Here is a 23,671-nt window from a genome sequence, read left to right as displayed (position 1 = left end):
TAATGGTGTAGCAGATCAGCTTTAGGTTAATAAAGTTCTCCAAGGGTGGCTTTAAACTACAGTGAGATGAGATAACACACTCCATCTGATGCAGTACCTCGGTATGTGAACTGCTCTCTGTTCTCTGTGGCTTTGGCTCCCTGCTCCATAGGCAGCTCTACATTCCCCAAGGTGTGTGCTGTAAGGCTGAATGTTTGAGAAGGGAAAATTAATGGAAGGAATGTCTGAGGAGAGCCAGTCTTCACAGAAGGGAGGAGTAATCAATGCAAGTTTGGTAACAACCCTGGAGCCTCTCCAGCACATTTTCTGGTAGTTCCTGTGGAGCCTTTCTTGGTAAGTATCTTGAATGATACACAAAACTGGCTTGCTCTGAACCTAGACTATGAGCCTGATAGTGAAGAGGCTGCTGATGGAAAGGGTGACTGTACATATGGACTGATGTGCTTAGTAATTAAAAATAATCTTTATTATAACTTAAATGTGATAGGAAATATGGTGAGTACAAATGCCAAAAAACTAAAAGAAAATTAAAAAAAAAATAGATACAAAAGGACACTGTGAAAGAATTCAACTGATGGGACTGGTGTAGTATAAAAACCATAACATGGCTATTTCACCTTCTGCAAAAAGAGTTTTATCCCTCAGTAAACAAGTAAGCATTTTGCACTGTACAAAATGTACTTCTTTAATTAAAGGAAGAATATATATATTTATAAATATACAGATATGTACATTCTTGTAACATTCACAGTAAAAAACAAAACAAAACAAATGACCCCTGCCTGCCAAAGTGTTTGGCTCACAAGGTTTCCTCTTGATGTGAACTGTTTGCAATATTTTCTATGTCATCTATGCAAATTTGGATACTTCAATTGACATCTAAATAGCATTTCATGCATAATGAACACAGTACAGGAACACTCTTCTGTTAAATTCTATTCACCTCTGTTAACTTAAGGCTTGTAATCAACAGTTTGAAGTACTCTCTTTCAACCTTGCAGTGCAGGGAGGGGAGATGCATTCATTTCCCCCTCTGTTTATTGCTGCCTCCAAGGTGCACTTGAGTTTGTTCTGTTCTTTATATTGAAATCACTCTATAGAAACTATGCTCCTCTAATTAGAATGTACCAAATCCAATCCTGCCTGCAACTTGCAGGACAAAATGGCTTTGGGGAAACGTGCAATTAGCAGTATTCACTCCTTCTTCTCAGAATAAATAAATGCACCTTACCTTTTCATTTAGCTTTCAGAAACCTACATGATTGTTTGATCCCCCTCAGAAATTGCTGGATTAATGATAGTTTGCTGCTGGAGGGCAAGAGAAGGGAATAAAAGACCAGTGTAGGCATTTAGAATGAGTCACCAAAGTGACACCTCCCAGGGTTCACATCATGCTGTTTCTCCAGGCAAAACTTGCAGAACTTTCCCTGTATTTCATTACCAAGACACAACTGAGAAAGCTGAGCAGCGTTTCCTGCCACTGGAGTGTTGCTGAGGACACTGCATGGCAGCAGACACTTCATTTGGGATTCAAGGGAAAACTTTGCATGCCTGCTCAGGTGGCCTCCTGAGTGTCCTTGTTAGATACGGTATCACACATCTCAAGCTCTCACAACAACTTCAAGGAAGTAAATGTAATAGGAAAATATATGGAGATGCCAAATTCTAAAAACCTCACAGAAGTCTATTGAGGCTGAATAACTGCAATTACATTATTTGTTTAGAATCAGTCAATAAAGTATTGTTCCTCAGCATCCAACTGTTCCATCATGAGCTGCAACAAGGAGCCAATAGGAATCCTTAAGCTGGATTTTAGATTTTGCTTTTCTTGAAGAAGTCTGTAAATTGCTACATTTTGGAACATTCTCATAGAATTTGTTAAAGTCTTCCTTTTGTTCCCCACACTAAAGTGCAGCTCCATCCTACTTTAATGCCTGTTAAATGTTACAGGTCCTTTTCCATCTAAAAAGCTGTGGCAGCTTCAGTTCCACGGCGGCTTCCAACTTTAACAAATTCCCGGGGAAATTTGTCCAGCTGTTCATATGCCAGTCTCCCATCTTCACCTGAATGCAAAATGATAAAGGATAATAATGTATTATGTAATTGCCCTAGAACATTTAAAATACTGGATTCTCTGCTGTTAGGATGTTCTGATTGGCCAGCAACTCATACCCCTTCTTAAACTTTATCTTGTTAGAAGTTATTTCAGAAATTATTTGGAAAAATTCAACATGCTCTGTATGTTCAAATTATTATTTTTTTTAATTTCCCATGTAGCTTCTTTGGTTATCTAAAGCCAAACAGTAGCAGATGTGGCTTGTATGATGAGGTGACAATATCTGCACATTTGTACTGAATGACCTATTGTGCTTGTCAAGGTCTCAGCTGCTGCTGTGATGTACTTGAGGTAAATTATATTTATCCACTTCAACCTTGGAAAATATAAAGTTTATGCACCTCCCACTTCCTGGCACTTTAAAGAAGTGAGTCTATCCACATCATTACTTCTATACTGCTGAAAATGAGGAAGCAGTATGTTTGCTAAATATTGTGTCTTTCAACCCCTTTTTCCTTAGCTACTGCCATCTATATGCACTTTCATGAAGATGGTATTGAGCCTAATGTGTTGAACTGGCAATTAGGAGCCAAAAATGGTCTCTGTATGTTGTCTAGAAGAATGGCAGAACAATCAGAGTTTTCAAGTGTCACTGGGCTAGTTGTTTTATAACCTGAGCAATAACATGTCCAACAGCAGACTGAATTCCTGCTGAAGTGGTGAATGGAAGAGAGTATATTTGAAGGGTTTGCATAATTAAAATAAGACAAGGATACCTTCCCCGTGGAGTAGAAATTCATGCCTAGCCAAAAGGCCAGAAAATCACAATTTTTCCATGCCACTGAAGTACTGGTGCTCAGAAACTGTGCAGATTAATTATCAATTATTTCTGTTTCTCAACTTCTTCTTTGCTATCCTTTTTACTACTTCCCCCTCCAGACTCACACAATTCAATTTCTCTCTTTTTTGCTCATTTTCAAAATGAATTATTTTTAAGAATCTCTATTTTCTGACTTGTTTAAGTCACTCTGTAAAGTTTCCTTCAATTTACAGTCTCACATTTACATAGTTCAGGTGTCTCACATGCTGCTCTGTTAAAAAATAAAATTAAATACTGCTCTAAACCAGGCAACTCACCAAGGGAGAGCAGGGTTTCAGATGCCACTTTTCTGATCTCTTCATTGTCAGACTGGCAGAGCGTGACCAGCATTTTAATGCTCTCAGTAGCCTGGGAAGTGCAAAGAGAACTTGCATTAGCACCACACAGGACACACAGGTTTTTCCACAACCTTGCATGCAAATAGTAACCATCCTCTGCACTGTCCTTCCCACTCCAAGAAAAGGGCTTTGGTGGAGACAGGAGGAATGGGGTTTCCCTGAGGGGAAGCATTTGGAGGAGGTGTATTTTCTGCTGCTGGCATGGACCCTTTCCAATTTCCCTACTCTATACATTACATACATAAGTCTGCCAGAGCAGCTGTGTCTGCCACTTCTGACTGTAGGATAGGTGATGGGCTGTGGACCAAGGCCATAAAATGCCAAGGTAAGGGTACAGCAGGGAAATGAACAGGAGACAGGTGTCTAGAAAATGGGTTTCCTATAAAGCATGACAAGCCTCTGCTCACCGATATTTGCAGACTTCTGCCTTGCCTCTCCTATTTTGGGAAGAAAGCAAGGAATAATCCTGTTCTGTGATACAAAAATGTCAGGTCTTTTGGGAGAGCAGCTGTCATAGTGCCTCTGGTTGGCTATTTAATACTACAAGAGCGATGAGTGAAAGGAAGAGCAGGTACTACCCCAGTGTGACACCTGGAAGAGACACTGATCCACGGAGTCAGTATTGTTTGAGCCCTGTCAATCCATGGGGCACAAGGTCTGGTCTGCATGCTCTGAAAGAGGGCCAGAGCCATTGAATCTCACCACTTGTCTTCAGTGTGGCCACTTGTGCGTGACTCGGGGTAAGGCTGCATAGGTGACTGCAGCTCAAATGCTTGTCAGTGATGGAGCCAGAGCAACACAGAGCTTGCTGCCATCTGAAAAACCCCTCAGAGATTCAGTGGGCCCTTGTGCAACTGATTAAACTGGCCCTGGGTTACCCCATCCACAGCCACCTACTCACTGTAGCATTTCCATCTCTGAAGTAATAACTTCCAGCTTCAGCTTTATCACTGAAGATTCCAAACAATGATACTTTTCCTCAATAGCTTTTTTCCCCAGCCATTCTCACTATTCAAGACTCACTGAAGCCACACTCTTCAATTAAATTTATCTAGCTCCAGTTCCCACCACTGGTTCCTAGTCTGAGTTTTCCTGAGCAATCAAAAACCCCACTGCAACCCCAGGCAGCAGAGGTATAATGTCCCTCAGCATTGCCTCTCAGGGATGCCTGCTAGCTTCTCATTTAAGGGAAAGGTTTTTCATATTTAAACAATACTGGATTATGTGTTAGATGGCATCAGTTGTGACTGGGATGAAGTTATAGTTTAGAGATTAGAGGGAGAAATAGTCAGTCTAAAGTGCATCAGTCCCATGAAACACATTTTTTGCCCCAGTGTCCCATGCCAGCTAGGCTTGGTGGCTGCTGTCTCCCATGGTTCTATACAACCAAAACAAAAGTGCATTTTCCCATCCTGTCATAGGCTGGAGTGCAAAGATGGTACCAGATGCTAGCTGAAGCTGTAGTGCCCAGATGTACCAGTTATTTGTCACAAAACAAGATGTGATCTCTCCTTTCTGCTACTGCAGTTCACATGCATTTGAGCTAATTTTATCCTGGGAAAGCATTTTTTTTATCCTTCTCAGTCAGTAATTTACAGATTAACTTTTTCTTTTTTCTCTGTGATGTGGAACTGAGTCTCCTGAAGTCAATATGAGGGGGAGGAAAAGATGTTATGCAAAAGACATAATTTTGCCAAGGTCACAGAGGCCAGGTGTTTGTGGTTCAGAAGGTTCTAAACCATTCCCTTTATCTGAAAAAGGATGGAGCACAGCAACCCAAAACAAAAACACTACCGCTGTTGTTACTGCAATTTCTCTTTTGCTGTTTGTACCTATCAGATGTCCTTTCTATAAAGCAAAGCCAAGCACCACAATGTATTCCTTGTCTCTTACCTTGAGGTATCTTAGAGCCAAGCAAGCTGCTTTCTGCAGCTGGAGGTTGGGCTGGGTTAGTGCTTCACAGTAATAAATCAAGGCCTGAAAACAGATAAAGAAGAATAGCATTGAAAATACCTGTGCCTCCACAGAGAAGGGTGGAGCATGGAGGTATTGCTACCCTGTTAAAGGGAGAGCAATTGCAGCCTGCCTCCCTGACAGTGAGCATGTGGGATGGCACAGCGTGGCATAACTCCCTACAGCAGATCTAGGCCAGACCACTGGTCACAGATCAGCAGTCTCAGGCCAGCTTTTGGGGAGGAGAAGTTCATGTTAAAGTGAGATGCACTATCTGGCATCTTTGAAGGCCTTTCACCATATATCACCAAAGAGCTTTGAATGGGCCTTGGAGTCTAGTATCTCAAGAGGTGGCCCTTGTGATGGTCTCTTTAATGTAGGGATAATAATGAACTCATTGGTATAGACCCCAGGGAGACTTAAAATAATGATTACTATGTCAACATGAGCTGCTAGACCATTTTACTGCTTGACCTTAGAAATTAGTAGCTACTACAGAGCAGCAAATCTCAGCAGCACTCAGCTGTACAGTGAATTCATCTGCAGCATAAGGCTGCATAATACCCTCACAGAAGCCACTCCTTGGTCCTTCCTGCAGGCAGTGGACCAGGTATCACCTACACATGCTGCCTGTTCCAGGAGAAGGTTATATTTGCCTTGAGATGCTGCCACCAGGAAACTGGGGATGGGAGAAGGATGGTATGAAATACCAAAAGGCCGCAAAAATGGAAGATGAAGTGGGAGGGCAAACAAAAAGGGGACTGGATTGATAGACAGGAGAAGCAAAGACTTTTTCTCTTCCCTCTGCCTTCCTTCTGCCACTCTTCCTCTTCCAGCTGCTTTTTCTTTTGCTCTTTCCTGACAGAGAACAAGATTAATAGTAGGCAAAGGTCTGCCATGAAAGGGCAGGAGCCAATCTCTAATTTCTTCTTCCTCCTCCTTCTCCCCTCTATTTAATTCCTGTGTTTAACCTGGCCCTGTTTGTTGCATTTGGTATCAGAGATAGACTCAAATCTTAATTCTCATAGCTGAGCTGTGCTTGCCCAAGGCAGTCCATCCCCTTTGGAAATGGTGGGAAGTCCCAAAGCTGGCAAACTCCTTTGGGGGAAAAAAATCTGAGACCTAGGTCTTTGCATGTTGGTGATGCTGGGGACTATTACCTTGAAGCCTTGGACTGAAGCCAAGTCTGAGACAGGGGAGAAGAAATGCTGATGTGTGTAAGATAGCTGGAGAGCACAGCACCCAGTAAGTATTTGCAGTTTTGATTGGTACCTGTTTAGTGTAATGACAGGTAGAAGCAGACTGGCATAAAGATGGAAACAGACCTGCACATGTGCAGAAAAATTAGACAGGCTATTCCTCTGGATCACTTTAAATCAAGCTTGGATCAGTTATTTTATATGCACAGATATTTAAGATATACAGTTAGAAAAAAGTCATGATGACACAGGTCTCTCATGCAAAAGGTGATTTTCTGCCACTTACCTTCTCCCTGAAGTGCCTGTTTTCTGCAGTTGCTGTCAGAAGTGATGCCACAGTCTCACTGACTTCATTTTTATTTTCATTGAGAAGTAAAGCCAAAGCTCTTAAAACTTCCTGCTGTGGTGGAAGGTTATTGGAGTTTATTTTGGACACATTTTGCTGCAGTTTTCCGTCTTTCACTGACTGCAGCACCTGAACCACAGATGCTGGAAGTGCAAAAAAAAGATCCATGTTACTTTATCCTCTCAGTACTTTGGATTGATCCTTTTCCCACTAGCAATTGTTGATTTATATTACACACACTGAGGATATGAAAATATTCCCTTCTGAGCAACTGCAGCATGTCGGTGTGTTTGCATGTCTGCATGGGGAATTGTCTGGGCTTTAAGCTGGGCCAGTTTCTCAGACATTCTTCAAGTGAGGAGATGAGTAGATGGGCCAAAGTACAGCACTTAGGCCTACCCAGAGCTAAAGGCACACCTGTCAAAACTCTCTGCTTTGTGCTGGAAGATGGGAATTCTCACTCTTAGTATTGAAACCAAATATCCTGGCTAGTGTATTGACTTTCAGAGCATCTTTGTGAGAGCTTTTCCTGGGTAGACTGATGTCTGCCAACAAGAGCTAGGGCTAATATATTTCAGAGGTAAGTTGAAATACCATTTTGCTTCCAGGCTTTTGAGCAAAAGCTCCCTCGTTTGCCCAAATAAAAAGGAAAATTAGGCAAGATTCCTCAAACTCCATCTCAAATAGAGAAGAAAACTTGGCTTGCCAGGGACTGCAGTTCAGCACACTTTGTGCAGCATCTGCTTCTCTCTTTAGGTCTTGGTGGCAGGGCCTGCAAAACCCTGAGGTGCTGTGATGCTTTGGTCCCTGAGAATTGCTCAGCACTTCAGAAGGTGTCTCCATAACAGGTCATGAAAGACCAAGACATCATCCAAACTGTAGGCACAGAAAACTTCCCTGAACTTGGGCTCAGCCCACCACCATCAGCCATTCCCTGAAAAACAGTGCTTTCCAAAACAGTTTTTTTCCATTTGAATATGGAAATAGGAATGACTGAGAGTCTATCTGCATCAGCTCCTTTCCCTTGACACATACAACAGTTCAGGGGCATTCACTCAATAGCCAGGACATTTCTTTGTCTCTTTTGTAAAAACCAGCCTCAGGGCTGAACTCAGAAAGACAGGGAGGTGCTCCCTAACCAGCCAGTGGAATTTTTACACCCTACCTTCTTTTGCAAGCTGCAGCAAATAGCTTCCAAGGTCATTGACACTGTGGCTGGCAAAGTAGTCGTAATACTGAAAGACAGTGATGGTCTCGGAGGACATGCTGGAGTAGAGGACAGGCTCCGTCCGGTCCAGGATCTGAGACACCAGGATCCTGAATACTGCAGGCAGCCATGGACAAAGGGACAGGTTAGTGAGGGCAAAAGCTGCTGGCAAAATTATGCAGTCCACTTCAAAACTGGAAAGAAAGAACCTCATCTGCAAGGCCAGGTACTTCCCAATGTTTCTAAACTCAGCTGTGGTTAGGTTAGAAGCTGGACAGGCCTTCTCCCTGTCTGGGTCTCATTGTCAGAGAATATCTTTGTAAGGATGAACCTCTGCCAGTTTATAGATGACTAGTACATCTTCCTGTGCAATCAACAGAGCATCATTTCTGCCTAAACAATATCCTGAATTGTAAACCCCTCTCCATATGCACTGCCTGCTATATCCCCACAGTGCCACTGAGGCAGGATTTGGCTTTGCTATTTTTCATGTTCCTGCAGTAGTGTGGCATGCAGAAAGCTAGTCTGAGGCACTGCCTGTGAGAGCTGTACCATGGAGCAGGAAGGAGAACACTGCCCTGTGCAGGCATCCACAGTGCAGGTGGCCACACCTGGGCAAATCAGCCTCCATCCCCATTCTGTCCAAGGGAGAGCTAGTCAGTATTGCTGGAGTTTGAGATGTGCTACATCCCATGCAAGATAAAAACCTGTGCTCAGACAAACTCACTTGAATGTGGATTAGTTTCATTCCAGTGCACTGTAATGGGGTGTGGGAATTATACAAACATACAAAATTAAGTGCAAGGGTTCCTGATTCACTGAATCACTTACAAATCTATATTTGGCAATAGACTTTCTTTCTGGTTAGCTCATAAACCTTAAAATAGTATTTTATTTTCTGTCAACCTCACCTTTTTTTTTTTTTTTTTTTTTTTTTTTTTTTCATTATTTGAGGCCAAAAGTGTTTGAAGAGTTATAGCATTAGTTTTCAGCTGAGATCTTGGAACCGTGGCCAAACAGATCTCCAAGGGGTTGGAAAACAAAGCTCACTACACAACTGTTATCCATTTTGATGGCTGCCACATTTTTTTTCTCAGAAGTTTGTACCTGTTTCTGCAAGTCCTGGACACTCCTCATTCACAGTGGTGGCAAAATTGATATCCAACTGTTTCATCATCTTGTCTGCAGAGGTGTGATACACTCCTGAAGGGCCAGTACACTTCATCCAGAAAGCCAGCAGTGACAGCTTCTTGTGGAACTCTGGAATTGCTGAGGAAGACAAAATGAATGGTGAAACAAAGCCATGCTGGAAGTATCAGTTTTGAAAAGAAGGTAAGAATGGGTCTCAGGGAGACCTAGCAAACATCTCACCCTATCCTGTTTGCTGGGTCTCCCTGAGCCATTACCTTCACCCCAGGTTTGTAACATGTTTTTTCTGTTTCCCATGGTAATGTGAGAAAATTTACTCCTGATCCAGTTCTCAGCATCGATGCCTCTTCCTTTTAAATAGCACAAAATACTAGGGGAGCAGCACAAATGGTCTGCACAAGTTTGGTCCCTGTCCTAGCACTACACTTTGACTTCAAGTAAGTCATTCAATTTTTGCCTCAACTTTCTGATATAGTAAATACAGCTTGTAGTATTTACCTATCCTGCCAGAGTGTACATGAGGGTAACTATGTATTTGTCAAACTCTTCCAAGTATTAAAACAGATGCTAAAAGAAAAATAACTAAGAAGTTCTCCATAGAGATGAATAAAAATGAAATGTTCAAGAAGTTGTATTATGCCTCTGATATTGTAATGTAAATCCTGCCTTTCCTCAGAAAAGAAAGGTGGAAGAATAATTTGCGTCTTCAGAGGTGGAAGTATCCCCACTCCATAACACCAATGACATCTGTCCATCTTCTGCACATCAAGCTGTGTAAGATGTCCTTTCTCTTCTCACCTGCATATTTCTGGATACCGGTGCTGAGGACAGATGTAGGTGACACCTGCCTTGACTGCTGCACCTTCTGGTGACCCTGAGCCAGCCCTCACTACAGTGGCCTCTCCTGCACTGCTGGTGAGATCTGCACAGCAATTATTTCAGCAGACACACATGTCCAGGCAAATCCTTGTCAGAAGGAAAGCTGTTTCTTACCATCAGTAAGAGAGGTGATATTTCCCAAGTTCTCAGTGCTGATCTCCGCAATATTCTCCATCACAAGGATCTGCCTGGACAGTTTATCCAGAAGGTCTCTTGTCACAAATGGTGTTTTACTGGAGAACACAATTTGCTGGTGAAGACAAATGGGAAGAGAAAAAAAGGAGTCATTGAACCAAAAAGAAATCCAGCCTCACACAAAAAAAAAGAAAACAACCCCAAAAAAACCAACTCCAAAACACCTGAGGTGCAATGACAAATTTCATTGCCTCAAACCACAGGATCTCCTTAACTTAAAGAATTTTTTTGTTGTTGGATATTTTTTGGTCCTAGTTGATAAGCATCATTGCTTGTACCTTCAATATCTACATCCCTATCCAGACACCTGAGTATCCAAGTAACCATTTGTAAATCAGAAAAGTAATTTCTGATTTACACACTCCACAAAGCTAAAGAAACCCATCACCACAAGATTTAAAGCCAGGCAAGAATATTGGTCTGGCTTTCACACAACATGGGCCATAGACTTTGAGGACAACCCTGCATAAAGAAAGACCACATGTTGCTCTTTCTCCACTCCATTTCAGCTTTGATCAATTACTTTGGTGCCTTTATTAATTTTATTAATTAATTAATCCTTGCTAATACTCCCTACTGCTGATATCTGTATATTCTTCAGCAGTCTACATAAATAATGTTCATATCAAATCTGTTTTGTGTGTGGATATGGTTCAAGTTTACCTCGCTCAGCTGCATATTTACTGTATACTCTTATATTGAAACCAAAAAAATCTCCCTTTTTCTCATAGTTGTGAGTCAGCAGAGTTTTCAGCTCAGCACAAAGGGTGCTGGAATCAGGCTCACGCTCTATGGCTTCAATGAGCCTTTGGGAAAATAAAGCTAATTATATCTAAGATGGAAGAGTAAAATAATTGTGAAGAGGAAGTTGCAGCATGTTTTGATTTGTCAGGAAAACCCTGATGACCTCACTTACTGGATGTTTAAATTCACATTTGCTGTGCATGGGCTCTGGAAAAAAAAAAAAACTACAGAAAAAACCCTCTAGTTGTGAGCATGAACTGACAATTTTGATGCCCCAGGGGGGCTGTCTCATGCTGCCTTCACTGTGCCTGTTGCAGACAGAGTCTCTGCCCCACATGCAAAAATTCATCTCTGCTCTTGAATCTGCAGGCTCATCTGGGGCTCTGTTAAGCAGGGAGACAGGGTTCCTGTTTTACCTCTGAAGACACAGGCTGCTTTAACTGGGAACTGACTCCCCTGAGGACACCCCAGCAAAGCCAGCAGGAGTTTGTAACCCAGAGCAGGGGATGCCCCTGTGTCCCACTGCCCTGCTCCTCAGCCCTCCTGGGCAGCTTGTGCCAAGCATCCCATAGTTCCCATGTCAGGTCTGCTCCAAAACAGACCAGGATGGAAACGATGGAGGCACCTCTGGCTGGGGTCAGGGTGCCACCACCCAACTCCAGCATGGTGTCTGTCCCAGCCCTGCGCTCCCAGTGCCTCGCAGGAGCAGGGCTGACCCTGCCAGCCTGCTCGTACCCATGCTGCAGGCAGGAATGATTTTAGAATAAATGCCACAAATGAGGCTGGGCTGGTACCTGAATGAGCTGGGTGCAATACTGCAAGTGCTTAACTATGGTTATATCGAGGCTGTCGTTGCCTGTGGTCAGGGGCAGAGGGCTGCCAGCCACGCTGGTGCCCACGCCCGTGTCCTCGGTGAGAGCTTCGCTCAGGTGGCCTCTGGCTTCTGGGTGTTCTGTCCTGTAACTGGGGAGGAGGCAGGGAGGAGGAGGTCAGTGCAGGGCCAACAGCTGCCACAACAGACACACACCCACACCCACTAACCCACTCACACACAAGTGATGAGCAAAGAGCACGGCAGAAGAGCTGAAAGCGCACAGAAACCTGGTGATGGGCACATCATATCACACAGGAGCAGGGCTGCCCTGCCTGGGTACAGGAGGGACATGCCCATCTAGGGGACAGATCTGTCCCCTCACTGGCCTGCCTTGAGTGATGTGATGCCCTCAACAGCAAGATTTGTCGTGGTTAGTTCCCTTGGTGGTGACAGCTTTCTTCCATCTGTGATGAATCACCTGCCCAGTCACTCTGGATTAAGAACCATGACAATTTGTACCTTCCCAAGCACTGAGCTGCTAGAACAGCTCTGTGCTTTCAGAGTCCTCCTGCTGTCAAATTTAAGGCTCATTGCAGAAGGAAAGGAAAACCACTGCTGAATTAAGAGACATGATGTTTTCATATGCAGTTTTAGACACAATGTGTACAGCTTACTTTGCCAATAGTTTCTGCAAGTGTAGAGCTAGTCTTACTGGGTTTATTATTTCCAATATTGTCTTGCTGCACAAATGATCCTCCCTGTGTTTAAATGCAAAGCCTGAGGTCAGTCCCCAGATGGCAAGTGTGTTTGGCTGCAAGTTCAGAAGTTTCAACACTTGCAATCTTTACACTGAGTCACACACTTACATATCTAAAAATGGAAGTGGGAATCTGCACTGTCTGGGGATGAGCCAGAGGGGGAAAAAAGCAATTTTAATTTCTATTTTAACTGGTTGAAGCTAGATCCTTAAATCAGCACAGACTGGACTGAGGTCAGAGTGCCAGTTTAGCAAACAACACAATTTCCCAATTTTTTTTTCCCACCAAGTCTTATTCTCGAATGAGGACATGAGATGATGGGAACTGCACGGTGGTTGCTCGTTGCACTCAAATTGCTTTAAGCAAGCTATGAGTAGTATAGCTCCCTGGTTGGAAAGCACAGGCAGGGAGGGAAGGGTGTTCCTTCCTTTTTTTCCAGCTCTAGTGCCGCTTACGTGCCTGCTGGGCATCGTGTCAGCTCAAAGAAGGCAAACATGCTTTTAAGATCTAATGATTGAAGCACAGCATCTTAAAGTCACACAACAATGGCAGGCCACGGCACAACACCACAGCTTTTTTGTTTTCCATTTTTTTTCTTTTTTTTTTTTTCCCCTCAGAAAGACCAAAAGTGATGAAAGAAGGGCAGGTAACACGCAGGGCCATGAACAGAGTACCAATCACCACTCTTACATTCCAAAGGCAACCTACATCATGCTGCTTAAATCTGGCCCTGTGTTATTGTTACTGACAAGCTTAATCCACTGCAAAGACTCATTCGGCTAGAGAGAAAAGACAAAGGGAGGGGGGAAAAACCACAGAGGAATTAGTAATTACATCCAAGGAAAGCCAGGTCCAAACCTATGTCAAGGAAGAGGCTCTGCCAGTATTGGTGTCAGCCTAATTTAATTTTTACCCTTCTCCTTTGGAGGACAGATTGCATATATTTGAACAGAGAAAAAAAAAACGGTCCTGGAAACTAAAGATTTTGTATGCAGCAGCCATGGGGAGCCCTCTGACCCTAAAACTCATCAAGGATTAGTCAGTCTTCCTTGAATAAATTGTGCACCAGGATCCCCTGTTAGTGACAAAGAGCCAGGGTGTCAGTTTGGCGTAAGCACAGCTGGCAGGTACTACAAACTTACCTATTCTTCTCAATCTCAGTATCTGAAAATACTGAGTCTGCACCTCCTCCACCATTACAAACCTCCACACCACCACCATCCTCATCATCAAAGTCAGAGGTGTTCAGGAAATCAAAGCTTTCTAAAGCACTTTCAACTGTTAGACTTAAACTGGAGGACCTGCTTCGGCTTACTGCTGGCTTGCACTGCAAAGGCAGAACGAACCAATGAAAACCCCAGATATTAGCTACTATAAGAAAGATAAGAAAAAAAAAATGATAAAGCTTAAAACTTCAAATTCTTAATTTTATTTTTAAAACTTCATTTTATTGGGTGTTTCATTTCAAGCCTTCATATTCATAGCATATACAATCAAAGCCTGAGAACTGGGGAAAAGCCTTTTATTCCTGCTCCCTTCCTCATGCTACCCACTCTCTTCCCCAGAGAAAAACCCTCAAAGGCAAAATTCAACACATTTTATAGAAATGAGAAGAATCCCAGTTTCGCAGCTCTCGGCATTTTCCAAAATGAATGATGGGAATTAATGCAATGGAAGTTGAAAGGGGAAGGCACATTCCTTAATTGCTGTGCTAGCTACAGAAGCCAATTTATACATATCCAATGGCACTACCTGATTTATTCCAGACGTTACTCTAACAGACCTTAGCCAGGAATGAATTTCATCCCATAGCTGCACATTTATTAACGGAATGAGAGGAGTTTTGTGGCCTTTGAAGCCAAATGGATTATCAAGGAAAAGCCAATAAGGCATCAGATTCCTCAGTGACAGAGAAAGGCAGTATTGTAACTCAGATATTAACAGTGCTAGCGAGAGGGGGGAAACTATCCCCACCTCACTGCAGGGAAGAAATGCAAAGGAAACTTTGCTGTTGCTGTAGGAAGTATTAAATACTCTGGCCCCATGTGGAAATTGATCCACGTGTCCACAGAATTGCTTCCAGGGTCATTCTGAAGGATCAGATGTAACTTGAGGAATCATCTCCAGTGGTTGGCGCAATGACTTCAGCATCTTTCACACCATGTGAATATTTGATCAGAAACAGTCATGAGCCACTGGTGCCATTACACAGGCCATATCCTCCAGTCCCAAGCAGGAGCCATGACTTTGTCTCAGCTCACAGAAAAATGCATTGGCCTCTGAGGAGTTCAGATCCAGCACCAGCTGCTCTAGAGCTGAAAGGAGCTGGAGTTCTGTTTGTAATTTGTTTGCACACAATATTAATGGTCACACATTTGCACTTAGGATGTTTGAGTCCTTAAACTGACTGTACAGTCAACAGCTGATCAAACACACTTCCCAACACATCTGTGACAAGGATGAGCTGTATCCTTCTTCTTGTGCAGCACAAATGGATTCAGCCTACATTTCCTTCAGAGCTTGGTAGTGTAGCTTCTTCAAGCAAACGCAAACAGCAACATGTGGGCCATTTTCTCTGCTCATCCAATATGGCCAAGAAAGATTTCTTCATCCACAGCTGGATTCCAGCTCAACCCTTCTGCATGAGGAGCCCATGCAGCCCTTTTTTGCATGGTTGCTAGTGATGCTGAGTGCCAGTATGCAAACTGATCAATAGGTGACATCCAGACTTCAACAGATCTGAAGAGGTGTCCATCTCAAGTGTGCAGGAATCCTGCCTGCACACGTCCATCCTCTCAGCCCCCATCCCATGTCTGTCTGTTTGTAACTTCTGATCAAAGCAGCCTAAATAAACAGTGTCTATTGTCTTTCTGCCCTTTGGATAGTTGGCCTCTTGTACCAAGTTAGAAAATAATAGTAATGATACCTTTGCCTGTTTGAACCTCTCTAGGAATAAATAATGCAAGGAATGGGGGCTGCAGGCTGTCAAAAAAAGCACTTAACTTGGGAAAGTACCATGCAATGGAAATAAGGAGGTTAACAAAGTTTCTTTGTAAAAAGATAATGCAGAAGAGTAAATAATTCCCTGCTTCCTCCTCAGCCAAGTTTTTTGAATTATGAGGCTTAAATGACCAGCAGACCAACTTGCATATGAATATGAAGCATTTGAAATGATTATTTCCCATACAATATTGTTTGCAGAGTAATGTGTCATGAATTGTTATTCATTGGGGGGGGGGATACTAGTAACAGTGACCCACAGTAAACATAGTAACAACATACATGCAAACCCCCTTTCTTCTAATTTTTAATATTATCCTCTGCATCTTGATGTAATGACAGGATGTCTCTCATTATGAAAATGGATGAGGGAAAAAGGAAAAGACCATGCCTAGATGACATGGGGACTTCAGTGACACTTGTGCTTCTAAATCCCTTTGGCCATTTAGAAAATTCAGCTTCTATGGCTACAAAGTCTGATCCTCAGCTAGTGTCGTTTTGCACAGCTCTATGGAGTTCAGGGGCAGCATGCTAAAGTACACCCATTGAGGATGTGACTCACAGATTTCAAAGGCAGAAGTTTGCCTATATTTGATCCCCAGTATGGCACGAACAATGGGTTCACAAGAGGTGATTCACAATGGTTCACAAAGCGTTCAGAGAAGGGTATAATTTAATTACCCTTCTGTCATAGCACCTTTTTCTCTTTCCCCCAGGTTTTGATAAAAGATCTGTTGCTTGAGGACACAAGGCTATGATAAGCACATTGCTGACAAAAGTTTAAAAATGCAACATTGTCAAAGGATGCTCCAAGCAGGAGCAAATCTACTGCTACCAGGGAAGTTTACAATTCTCCAGAAAGCTTACTTTGATGTTTGCGAGGCAGGCAAGGACATTCTACCTGCTCAGATTTTCTTTAGGGTAGCATTTTCTGAAAATGTACTCACTTTTAGGATGTCATCTAGATGCATCACTTCTTGATCCAGGTCCTGAAACTCTTTATACTGCTCTTTATGTGGCTCAAGAGCTAAGAGAAGCCCTTGCAAGGCTTCCTCAATGCTTCCATCGAGATAAGACTTATATCCTTCTGATTCCCCACTAATGGATCCCTCACACGGCAGCCTCTCTGGGGTCAGAGGTGTCTCTGCTGATGTAAGCCTTTTGACCAGCTGCTTTGTGATGTTGCCCTCATAGGTATCCAGCTCCACAGGCTTGAGTTCTGAACCTTCATCCGTGTCCTGCAGGAGAGACACCGGGACACTCGTTTCTACAAAGACACGATCGCTCCCAGCATCAGAGATCTTTTGGCAAACTTCAGGAGCCGCCCTCGGGGTGTTCTTGTTCTCAGCCCCCGCTCCCTCTCCGTGGGACAGCAGGTCCTTTGGCTCAGCAACAGAGTCTCTGCGGGAGTCGCTGCTGCTACAGTCCAGGCTTGAGCTCTGGGAGGACTCCAGGGCTCGGTGCTGGGTGGGGGTCGCAGTGATGTCGGGGCTGGAGCTGACATGAGCAGACGAGGACTCTGCTGAGTTGGCGGGGGGCACGGCGGCTTCGTAAGGCAGGTCACCAAAAGTGAAGGAGAGAGGCCGCTTCTCAGTGGCCGCTGTCCCATTTTCAAAGACATCATCTGGCAAATTTGACTGAAAAGATAATAGGGAGAAAATGTTTTTCATGCAGCATGGGAAAGAGGAAAAAAATAACAGCATGTGCCCAGGAAAGAAAAAGGCGAGGAAAAAGATTAAAGAAGCATTCAAGACTTGAGAGATGGAAAAAATATTTCAAATCAAACTTCCACTTTCATCTGGCACAGCTCCTCAATTTCACCATGAAAACTTCTGGAAAACCTGGGCTCTGCATGTCCCTGCTAAATAGAAAGCTCTAGGAAATTATCTCCAGAGAGAGTCATGAATTCTGTTCACCCTACCATGTTCTAGTGCTCACCCTACTCTGTTGTCTCAAACAGCATTTCCAGTGCACTGCTCTAATTCCTGTACCTTGTCTCTTTTTAATGGAATTGTACATAAGCCACCTTGTCTGCATTTTCCTACTCATTACAGACTTCTGTTCTACTTATTTTCTGACTTCTAAAGTAGCAATCGTAAAATGTAACACAGTTTGCTCCAAAAGTTTCTCTAGTGTCATGGTGGTTAAGGAGTGATAGTACTGTGCCATTTATTTTTATTCAATGTCCTGCATTTGGCATGGATGTCTGTAACAATTGTTGACCTAGAACTATATCCTGTCCAGCATGAGTTTCTGCTGAAATGAGTCAGCAAAATGGGTGGTGTATTGAGCAGGACACGGATCATTTAAGAAGCAAAACCAACCTATGCAGACCCCAGACTTATCAGGGCAGATATATATATATGTTCATCTCTGACTGACATGTGGGGAAAAATCTCTATAGGAGTCACAACCTGCCTATCTAACCTACAGACCTTGCTTTGTTATGTGGCCAGCTCACAGAAATGCATGGCACAGATGGAAGGCAACTACTATTTTGCTGACAATTTGCTGGAAAGAACTGTAGGCATCCACATGTTGTTAAGCTTAAGGTTTAATAGTACAAAACCTGAATTTTTTTTTCTAGTACTATTAGCAGCTTTTTCTCCCTAGACATAATCATAGTCAAAGGTTTATTTCTTCTCTCCCTGGACATGGGTATGCTTTTAGTTTTTAAAAGTAAGTGCTTTCAGTATGCTTTTAGTAACTGAAAGTCATGTTACTAGGCAAATGTAGAGCATCAATCAGTGTAGCAGGTAATTTTTAAGAACACTGTTGGCATGTACTCCTGCCCTGCTCTCTGCCCACAGATAGTTGACTTGTGATCATTATCTCTGTAGAAACCAAGAGGAATTTTGATTTAATGCAAGCTGCATGGGCTCACAGTTATGTCCTGCCCTCTAATCAGTCAGCAAAATGAGCGAGTTGCAAGAGAGAGCAACACATGAAAAGCATGCGTGGGAATGGAAATGCCACACGGGAACTGAAAAAATCCTTCACCAAACAAAAACCAAGACTCACATATAGCTCTAGCCCTGCTTTTGGGCTTAGCCTGAGCGATGGCAGGTCACTAAAAGAGCGACTGCGACGAAGCTTGTCAAAGAAAGTGTCTTGAAGAGCATCTAAGATTGTCAACTTTGGCCTGTCTTGCAGGGGATGCAGCCATTTCTTCCACAGTTGAAGCAAAGAGGGTGTGAGGAAGGGCAAGTTAAATGAATGCTTTGTAGCAGAGCACTAAATTACAGGCATGGGATGTAGTTAATCTCTGTACAGATGGCCTGATTAAGCATTCAGAATTTGATTCATGCAAAATGTAGGAACACCCTGTGAATATCTTCAGTACAGGGGCAAATTTTATCACAGGATACTTAAAAATACTTGTGCTATAATGGTTGTTTAATTACTGTTGCAATATGAAAACACATTTTTTAAAGATTATTCAAGCATCACAGCAGTCAGGCAGGAAGGATAGGTATGCATTAATTGGCCACATAGTTTCAAAGATGCCAAGATCATAGTCACCTTCTTTTAGGATTAGCAGCTAGGAATGCACTTGCTTTATAAGTATTTGTAAGGGTAACCTGCTGGAACCAGGGAAAAAAAAGCTTAGACATGTAAAGCAACGAAATGTTTGCAGTGTTTGGACTGCTCTTAGGTTTCTCATTACATAAACACAAAGCCAAACAGCGCTTACAAAGAATGAGTGGTCCTTGAAGGTTGGTGTTTCAGGAGTGCCTTGGCTGTACATGGACATTCTCCTCTGGAGAGCAGATGCCTTGCTCACATTTCCTGTGGATGGGGTCAAGTCTTCAACATCAAAGGGGCTATGGATACACAAGCAAGAGGGGAGAAAATAAAAGGTTGTTAGGCTGAGCAAGAGGCACTTTCAGGTCCATAGAAAGCATTTTTGAAAGGGCTGTTTATTAGCACATCAAAACCCAGAGGTAGCAAGTTTTTAAACTGAAGTGTTTAAAGAAAATGTTGTTAATTAGACAGCAGTCTCAGAAGTGTGGTTTTCGGTTCTGATAAAAGTGTTCCCTCAGAAATTATTTATGCAGTGTAGTCTGATGTTATTCTTCTCACATGAAAAGTATTCTTGCATTTGAGTTGCCAAGTGTCACACATACTAATGAGAAAGGTGCTCAACTATTAATAGAGCTGTTGCATTATAAAGGAAACCAGGAGCTGTTATTGCTGGCTTCATGTTTATTGCATTACAAGAAACAGCACACATGATTTGTAACAAGTTAAATGCATCAGTGCTTCTTCAGAAATGACATTTACTTATTTCATAAAAATGCAGTGAGAATTTGGTTTGTATCCTTAGGCTACCAGTTCACCTATGCTGACCAATGTGAATAGAAAACACCAAGAGATTTCCCATCACTCTTCTGGTGTATGAAGTCCTTAAAAGCCAGCATTTCAAGATGGGCCAGCTCCTGAACTTTGTTATGCTAGTGTAAATCCATAAAATTATTTTTTAAAAATATCATATATATATTAAAATTATAAATAAATATAATATATACATATACATATAAGCACTCAGTTATATCCCATTTTTAAGCCCTGAAAGAAGCTTAAGGCAATTCTGAGATCTATCATCACTAAGCAGTTCCTATATCTTGTAATGCCAGTACATACCAAACTTAATTTAACAGCTGAAACTAGGCACAACCCTCTTTACCCCAGGAAAAGCAGGCAAAGTGTGGCTGACCATGAACTGTTTCTCATACACCAAACTCAGGCCACAGTTCCTTCACAATCTTCCTCAGCAGGGAAAAATATGGTGATAACAACCCACATGGATGAACCATTTTTCTTTGGTTGAAGTTTTACAGCTGATTGATCATTGATTGATTGATCGATTGACCAACTGACCAACGAGTTCTACTTACTACCAGGTGATCTCAAGGTTCAGCTTTACTGTGCCAAGATCATTAATGTCTACTGCAACCACCTGAGGCCGAGCTGCAAACAGGTCTTTTGTCTCACAGGTTACACTTCCCACGAGGATATGAGTAGCAAGCCCTTTAACTTCTGTGACCTGTAAGAGACAAGAACAGGATACTTAGGACCACAAAAGGCATTGCAATTCTTAATCCCAAGATAATAGTTTTGATTGTCTGGCCTGGTCCCCTTGCCAAAAAAGCTTCTAAAATATGATTGTCTGTTGCATTACTTAAGGAAAAAAAATTAGGGTTTGGTGGTGGTTTTGTTTTGTTTTTTTTTTAGGAAATGCATAGTTGCATATGACCATGATTCCATGTTTTCTTTATGTATTTTATAGGAGTGTCAGAAGAGGACAGACATCCTGGCTCAGACCAAGGAGCTGTCTAGTATTGTACTTGATCTCTTGCACTAATGACAACCAGAGCCCAAGGGAAGACTGAGAAGAGGGAAGCCAAAGAGTGTCTCAGCAGTTGACAAATTCCTGACTGGGAATCTCCTGATGTAACTTGCCTAATTAATAATTCCCAGAAGAGCTCTCTTCCAGGTATTTCTCTCTCGTAACTCTGAAGCCATGTAATAGTTTGCACTGAGGATAGCCTTTGGTGAGGACTTCCACAGATCTACTGTTGAGGAACCACCTCTGTGTATGTTGTTACAGCAGGAATAGAGTACTATTCATACGTAGTGATATATTTGCCTGGGAATTCAGAGTGACAGTTCTATATGCAGCTCCTACACAAACCAGCCTTTGGCTGTTTGCTTGAAAGTCAGTTTTTGAGCCTTTTATGTGAAAGTGTTTGGACAGAGTCCAAAAAGGGAAAAGAATATACACATTAACCTTAATAATACTGGGATTCTTGTGTGCTATAAAAAGGGGTTCTCTCCTAACTTTCCACCTTAAACCTGTGGGTTAGATTGAGGAGACTGATTCACCATGTGTCACAACTTGCCTTTCATTGAAAACCTACTGTTTCATGTGTCTGGGATTATTTTGGTTGTGGGTTTTGTAATCACCTGCATTTTTTTTCATAAAGTTTTTGCAGTGTCTAAGTGGGCCATTTCCCCTAAGACTTTCAGAACATTCTTCTATTTAAGCTTCCTAACCAGGGACATCTGGAATGGTTTCTAGCAGCGATTTCTAGACAGAGGCCAGAGAATGGGTATCTTTAGGTTGAAGTCTTGTTGGAAAGAAAGCATATGGACTTCCAGCCAGAAGAAAACTGTGTTTGGATGCTAGGGGCAATGGAGAGATGGAACAGTGATGGAAAGACTCCAGTTTGGGAAGAAAATCTCTCCCACAGCTCTCACAAACTGATTAATCTTGTGGTATCTAAACTGGACCACACTACAGCACTTAAGTATATGTGTCAGAAATACTAAATATGGCTCATTTCTAAAGAGTTTAATGATCTGTTTCTGTGGTTTTGCTGATAGTGCATGAGAAAGCAGGTTCTTGACTCCTGCCTTGCTTGCAGGCAAAGGAGTCGACATGCATACCTTAATGGAGATCAGTCCAACAATGAGAGGGAGGAAAACCATCTCTTCTCCATCCCAGCTTTGCTTGCCATTCACTTCTATCTTGCCTTTCAGTTTCCAGCGCTGGCGACCGTAACGCATGAAAATCTAAAAAAAAAAAAGTCCTTATTTTCTTGAGAAATCTGCTTTCACGATGTACAAATATCAGAAACAGAACTGGGCAAAGGGTCTGAGAAAGGTTGAAAGAGTTAGGTGGTGTAGGTGCTTCTCTTCCACTTCCCATCGAGTCAGAAGGAAAATTCAACTGGAGGATCTCTATCTCTCAGCTCTCCTAATTGCTCCTCTCAGTAGTGGACCCCTCACCCAAGTTTTTAACTTCATGTATCTTGTTGACTCATAACAAAGCTGCAAGACATTTAATTCCATTTACAGGGAAAACATCAGGGCAAGGAAGATATGGGAGGGCAGGATGAAAGCACCCGTGGTCTATCCTAACACGTCCAACTTGCTGGTGAGCTTCAGCCATTCCCCATGAGAGATCTCCCCAGCTGTGAGTTTTGGTTGTCTGATGGAAATGAACGCCATCCATAGTGCAGTAACCCAATTTGAAGCATCAAGAGCTTGAAGACCACTTTGGGCCAGCTGGACCTGCACCAACTAAATGACCCACAGAGGAAGCAGGAGTGAGAGCAGCAGGAGTCATTTGTCACAGGGAATGGGTGTGGGAACAAATGAATCTATGGTCTAGGCAGCTAGGAAGTTCTGGTTGGAGGGATCCACTATCAATCCACTACAAATTTCTTGTATGTCTGGCAGAGCTGGAGGTTTTTCTTTTAATCCACCTCTAATTAACACACTCCTGATGATCTCTACTGAAACACCGCAATGACCAGAGATCCTGACGCAGCCTCCCAGCAGGTAACACTGGGTCTTAAGCAATGGTTATTCAGTTATCCTCTCTGCCACTTAGCTCTGTGATGAAGTAGAGCCTATGCATTCAGTAAAGGGTGCTTGCAAGGATGTAAAAAGCAGCAGAGGTATGCCTTCTTTTGCTATTTAATAAACAAACTCATGCAGACATACCTCGTATTGATCACCTGGGCAGAGCCGAGCGAATCCAGCCAGACCTGAGAAAGAAAGACACAGAGAGGCTGTGGGAGGGCCTGGGCTGCCAGGTGTGGCTGAGCCCAGAAGTGGGGTGCAGTGGGGTGCCTAGGGCCACACTTGGCAAAAGAGAGCAACACTCTCCTGCAGCCCCCCAGCTGCTGTTTATATCCCCCCTCTTACTACTGCCTGTGCACCCTCCAAACCAAGACAACCCACCATCTTAATTTTCTTCTTTATTTTGTGTAAAATTCACTGGGCTGTGGTTTCTTGCACATGGAATATTTACACCTTCCAGCTTTTTTCCCTATTAGACCCTAAAGTTTCCTTTTCTATAGTAACTATAGAAAAAGGAGAAACAGCTTCCTGACATCATCTGGCTTCAGACACTCAGCTGAGAGCCCTTCCCATGGTGAGGTGTAGGCGAGCTGCTGATCCCCCTGTATGCTGCTCAGCACTGACTGACCAAGCTCCATGCTTCAACACAGATTCCTTTTTAGTACATCTTCAGGGAGACACAGCAAGCAACAGGGGCTCCTTCTGCTTGGCATTTCCATAACATTATCATTCCCATAATAGCTGAGTGTCTTTCAATAATATGTGCATCACAAAATATGACT

General features: G+C 42.8%; 1 protein-coding gene across 2 annotated transcripts in view; it reads right to left on the bottom strand.

The window, feature by feature from the left end:
• Positions 1 to 659: 659 nt before the first annotated feature.
• RIPOR2 (RHO family interacting cell polarization regulator 2) overlaps positions 660 to 23,671 on the bottom strand; it is a 107,186-nt gene continuing 84,174 nt past the window's right edge. Inside the window, exons 9-22 of one of the 2 annotated variants that reach the window (XM_085571842.1) lie at positions 23,031 to 23,074; positions 21,969 to 22,094; positions 20,417 to 20,565; positions 19,213 to 19,342; positions 16,466 to 17,155; positions 13,227 to 13,297; positions 11,741 to 11,909; positions 10,122 to 10,257; positions 9,087 to 9,248; positions 7,938 to 8,096; positions 6,713 to 6,915; positions 5,168 to 5,251; positions 3,194 to 3,284; positions 660 to 2,063 (exon numbers count right to left, since the gene is read on the bottom strand). In XM_085571842.1, the coding sequence (XP_085427968.1) occupies positions 1,963 to 2,063; positions 3,194 to 3,284; positions 5,168 to 5,251; positions 6,713 to 6,915; positions 7,938 to 8,096; positions 9,087 to 9,248; positions 10,122 to 10,257; positions 11,741 to 11,909; positions 13,227 to 13,297; positions 16,466 to 17,155; positions 19,213 to 19,342; positions 20,417 to 20,565; positions 21,969 to 22,094; positions 23,031 to 23,074 (2,315 nt within the window). In that variant the 3' untranslated portion in view covers positions 660 to 1,962. Of the gene's footprint in view, positions 2,064 to 3,193; positions 3,285 to 5,167; positions 5,252 to 6,712; positions 6,916 to 7,937; positions 8,097 to 9,086; positions 9,249 to 10,121; positions 10,258 to 11,740; positions 11,910 to 13,226; positions 13,298 to 13,660; positions 13,846 to 16,465; positions 17,156 to 19,212; positions 19,343 to 20,416; positions 20,566 to 21,968; positions 22,095 to 23,030; positions 23,075 to 23,671 lie in introns of both variants that reach the window. The other variant, XM_085571841.1, reaches the window with a different exon arrangement.

The sequence above is a fragment of the Lonchura striata genome, chromosome 2, assembly GCF_050655825.1.
Source record: "Lonchura striata isolate lonStrDom1 chromosome 2, ASM5065582v1, whole genome shotgun sequence".
NCBI classification, from domain to species: domain Eukaryota; kingdom Metazoa; phylum Chordata; class Aves; order Passeriformes; family Estrildidae; genus Lonchura; species Lonchura striata.
Note: the sequence above shows the minus strand (reverse complement) of the source record. Positions and strands in the feature narration are given on the sequence as shown.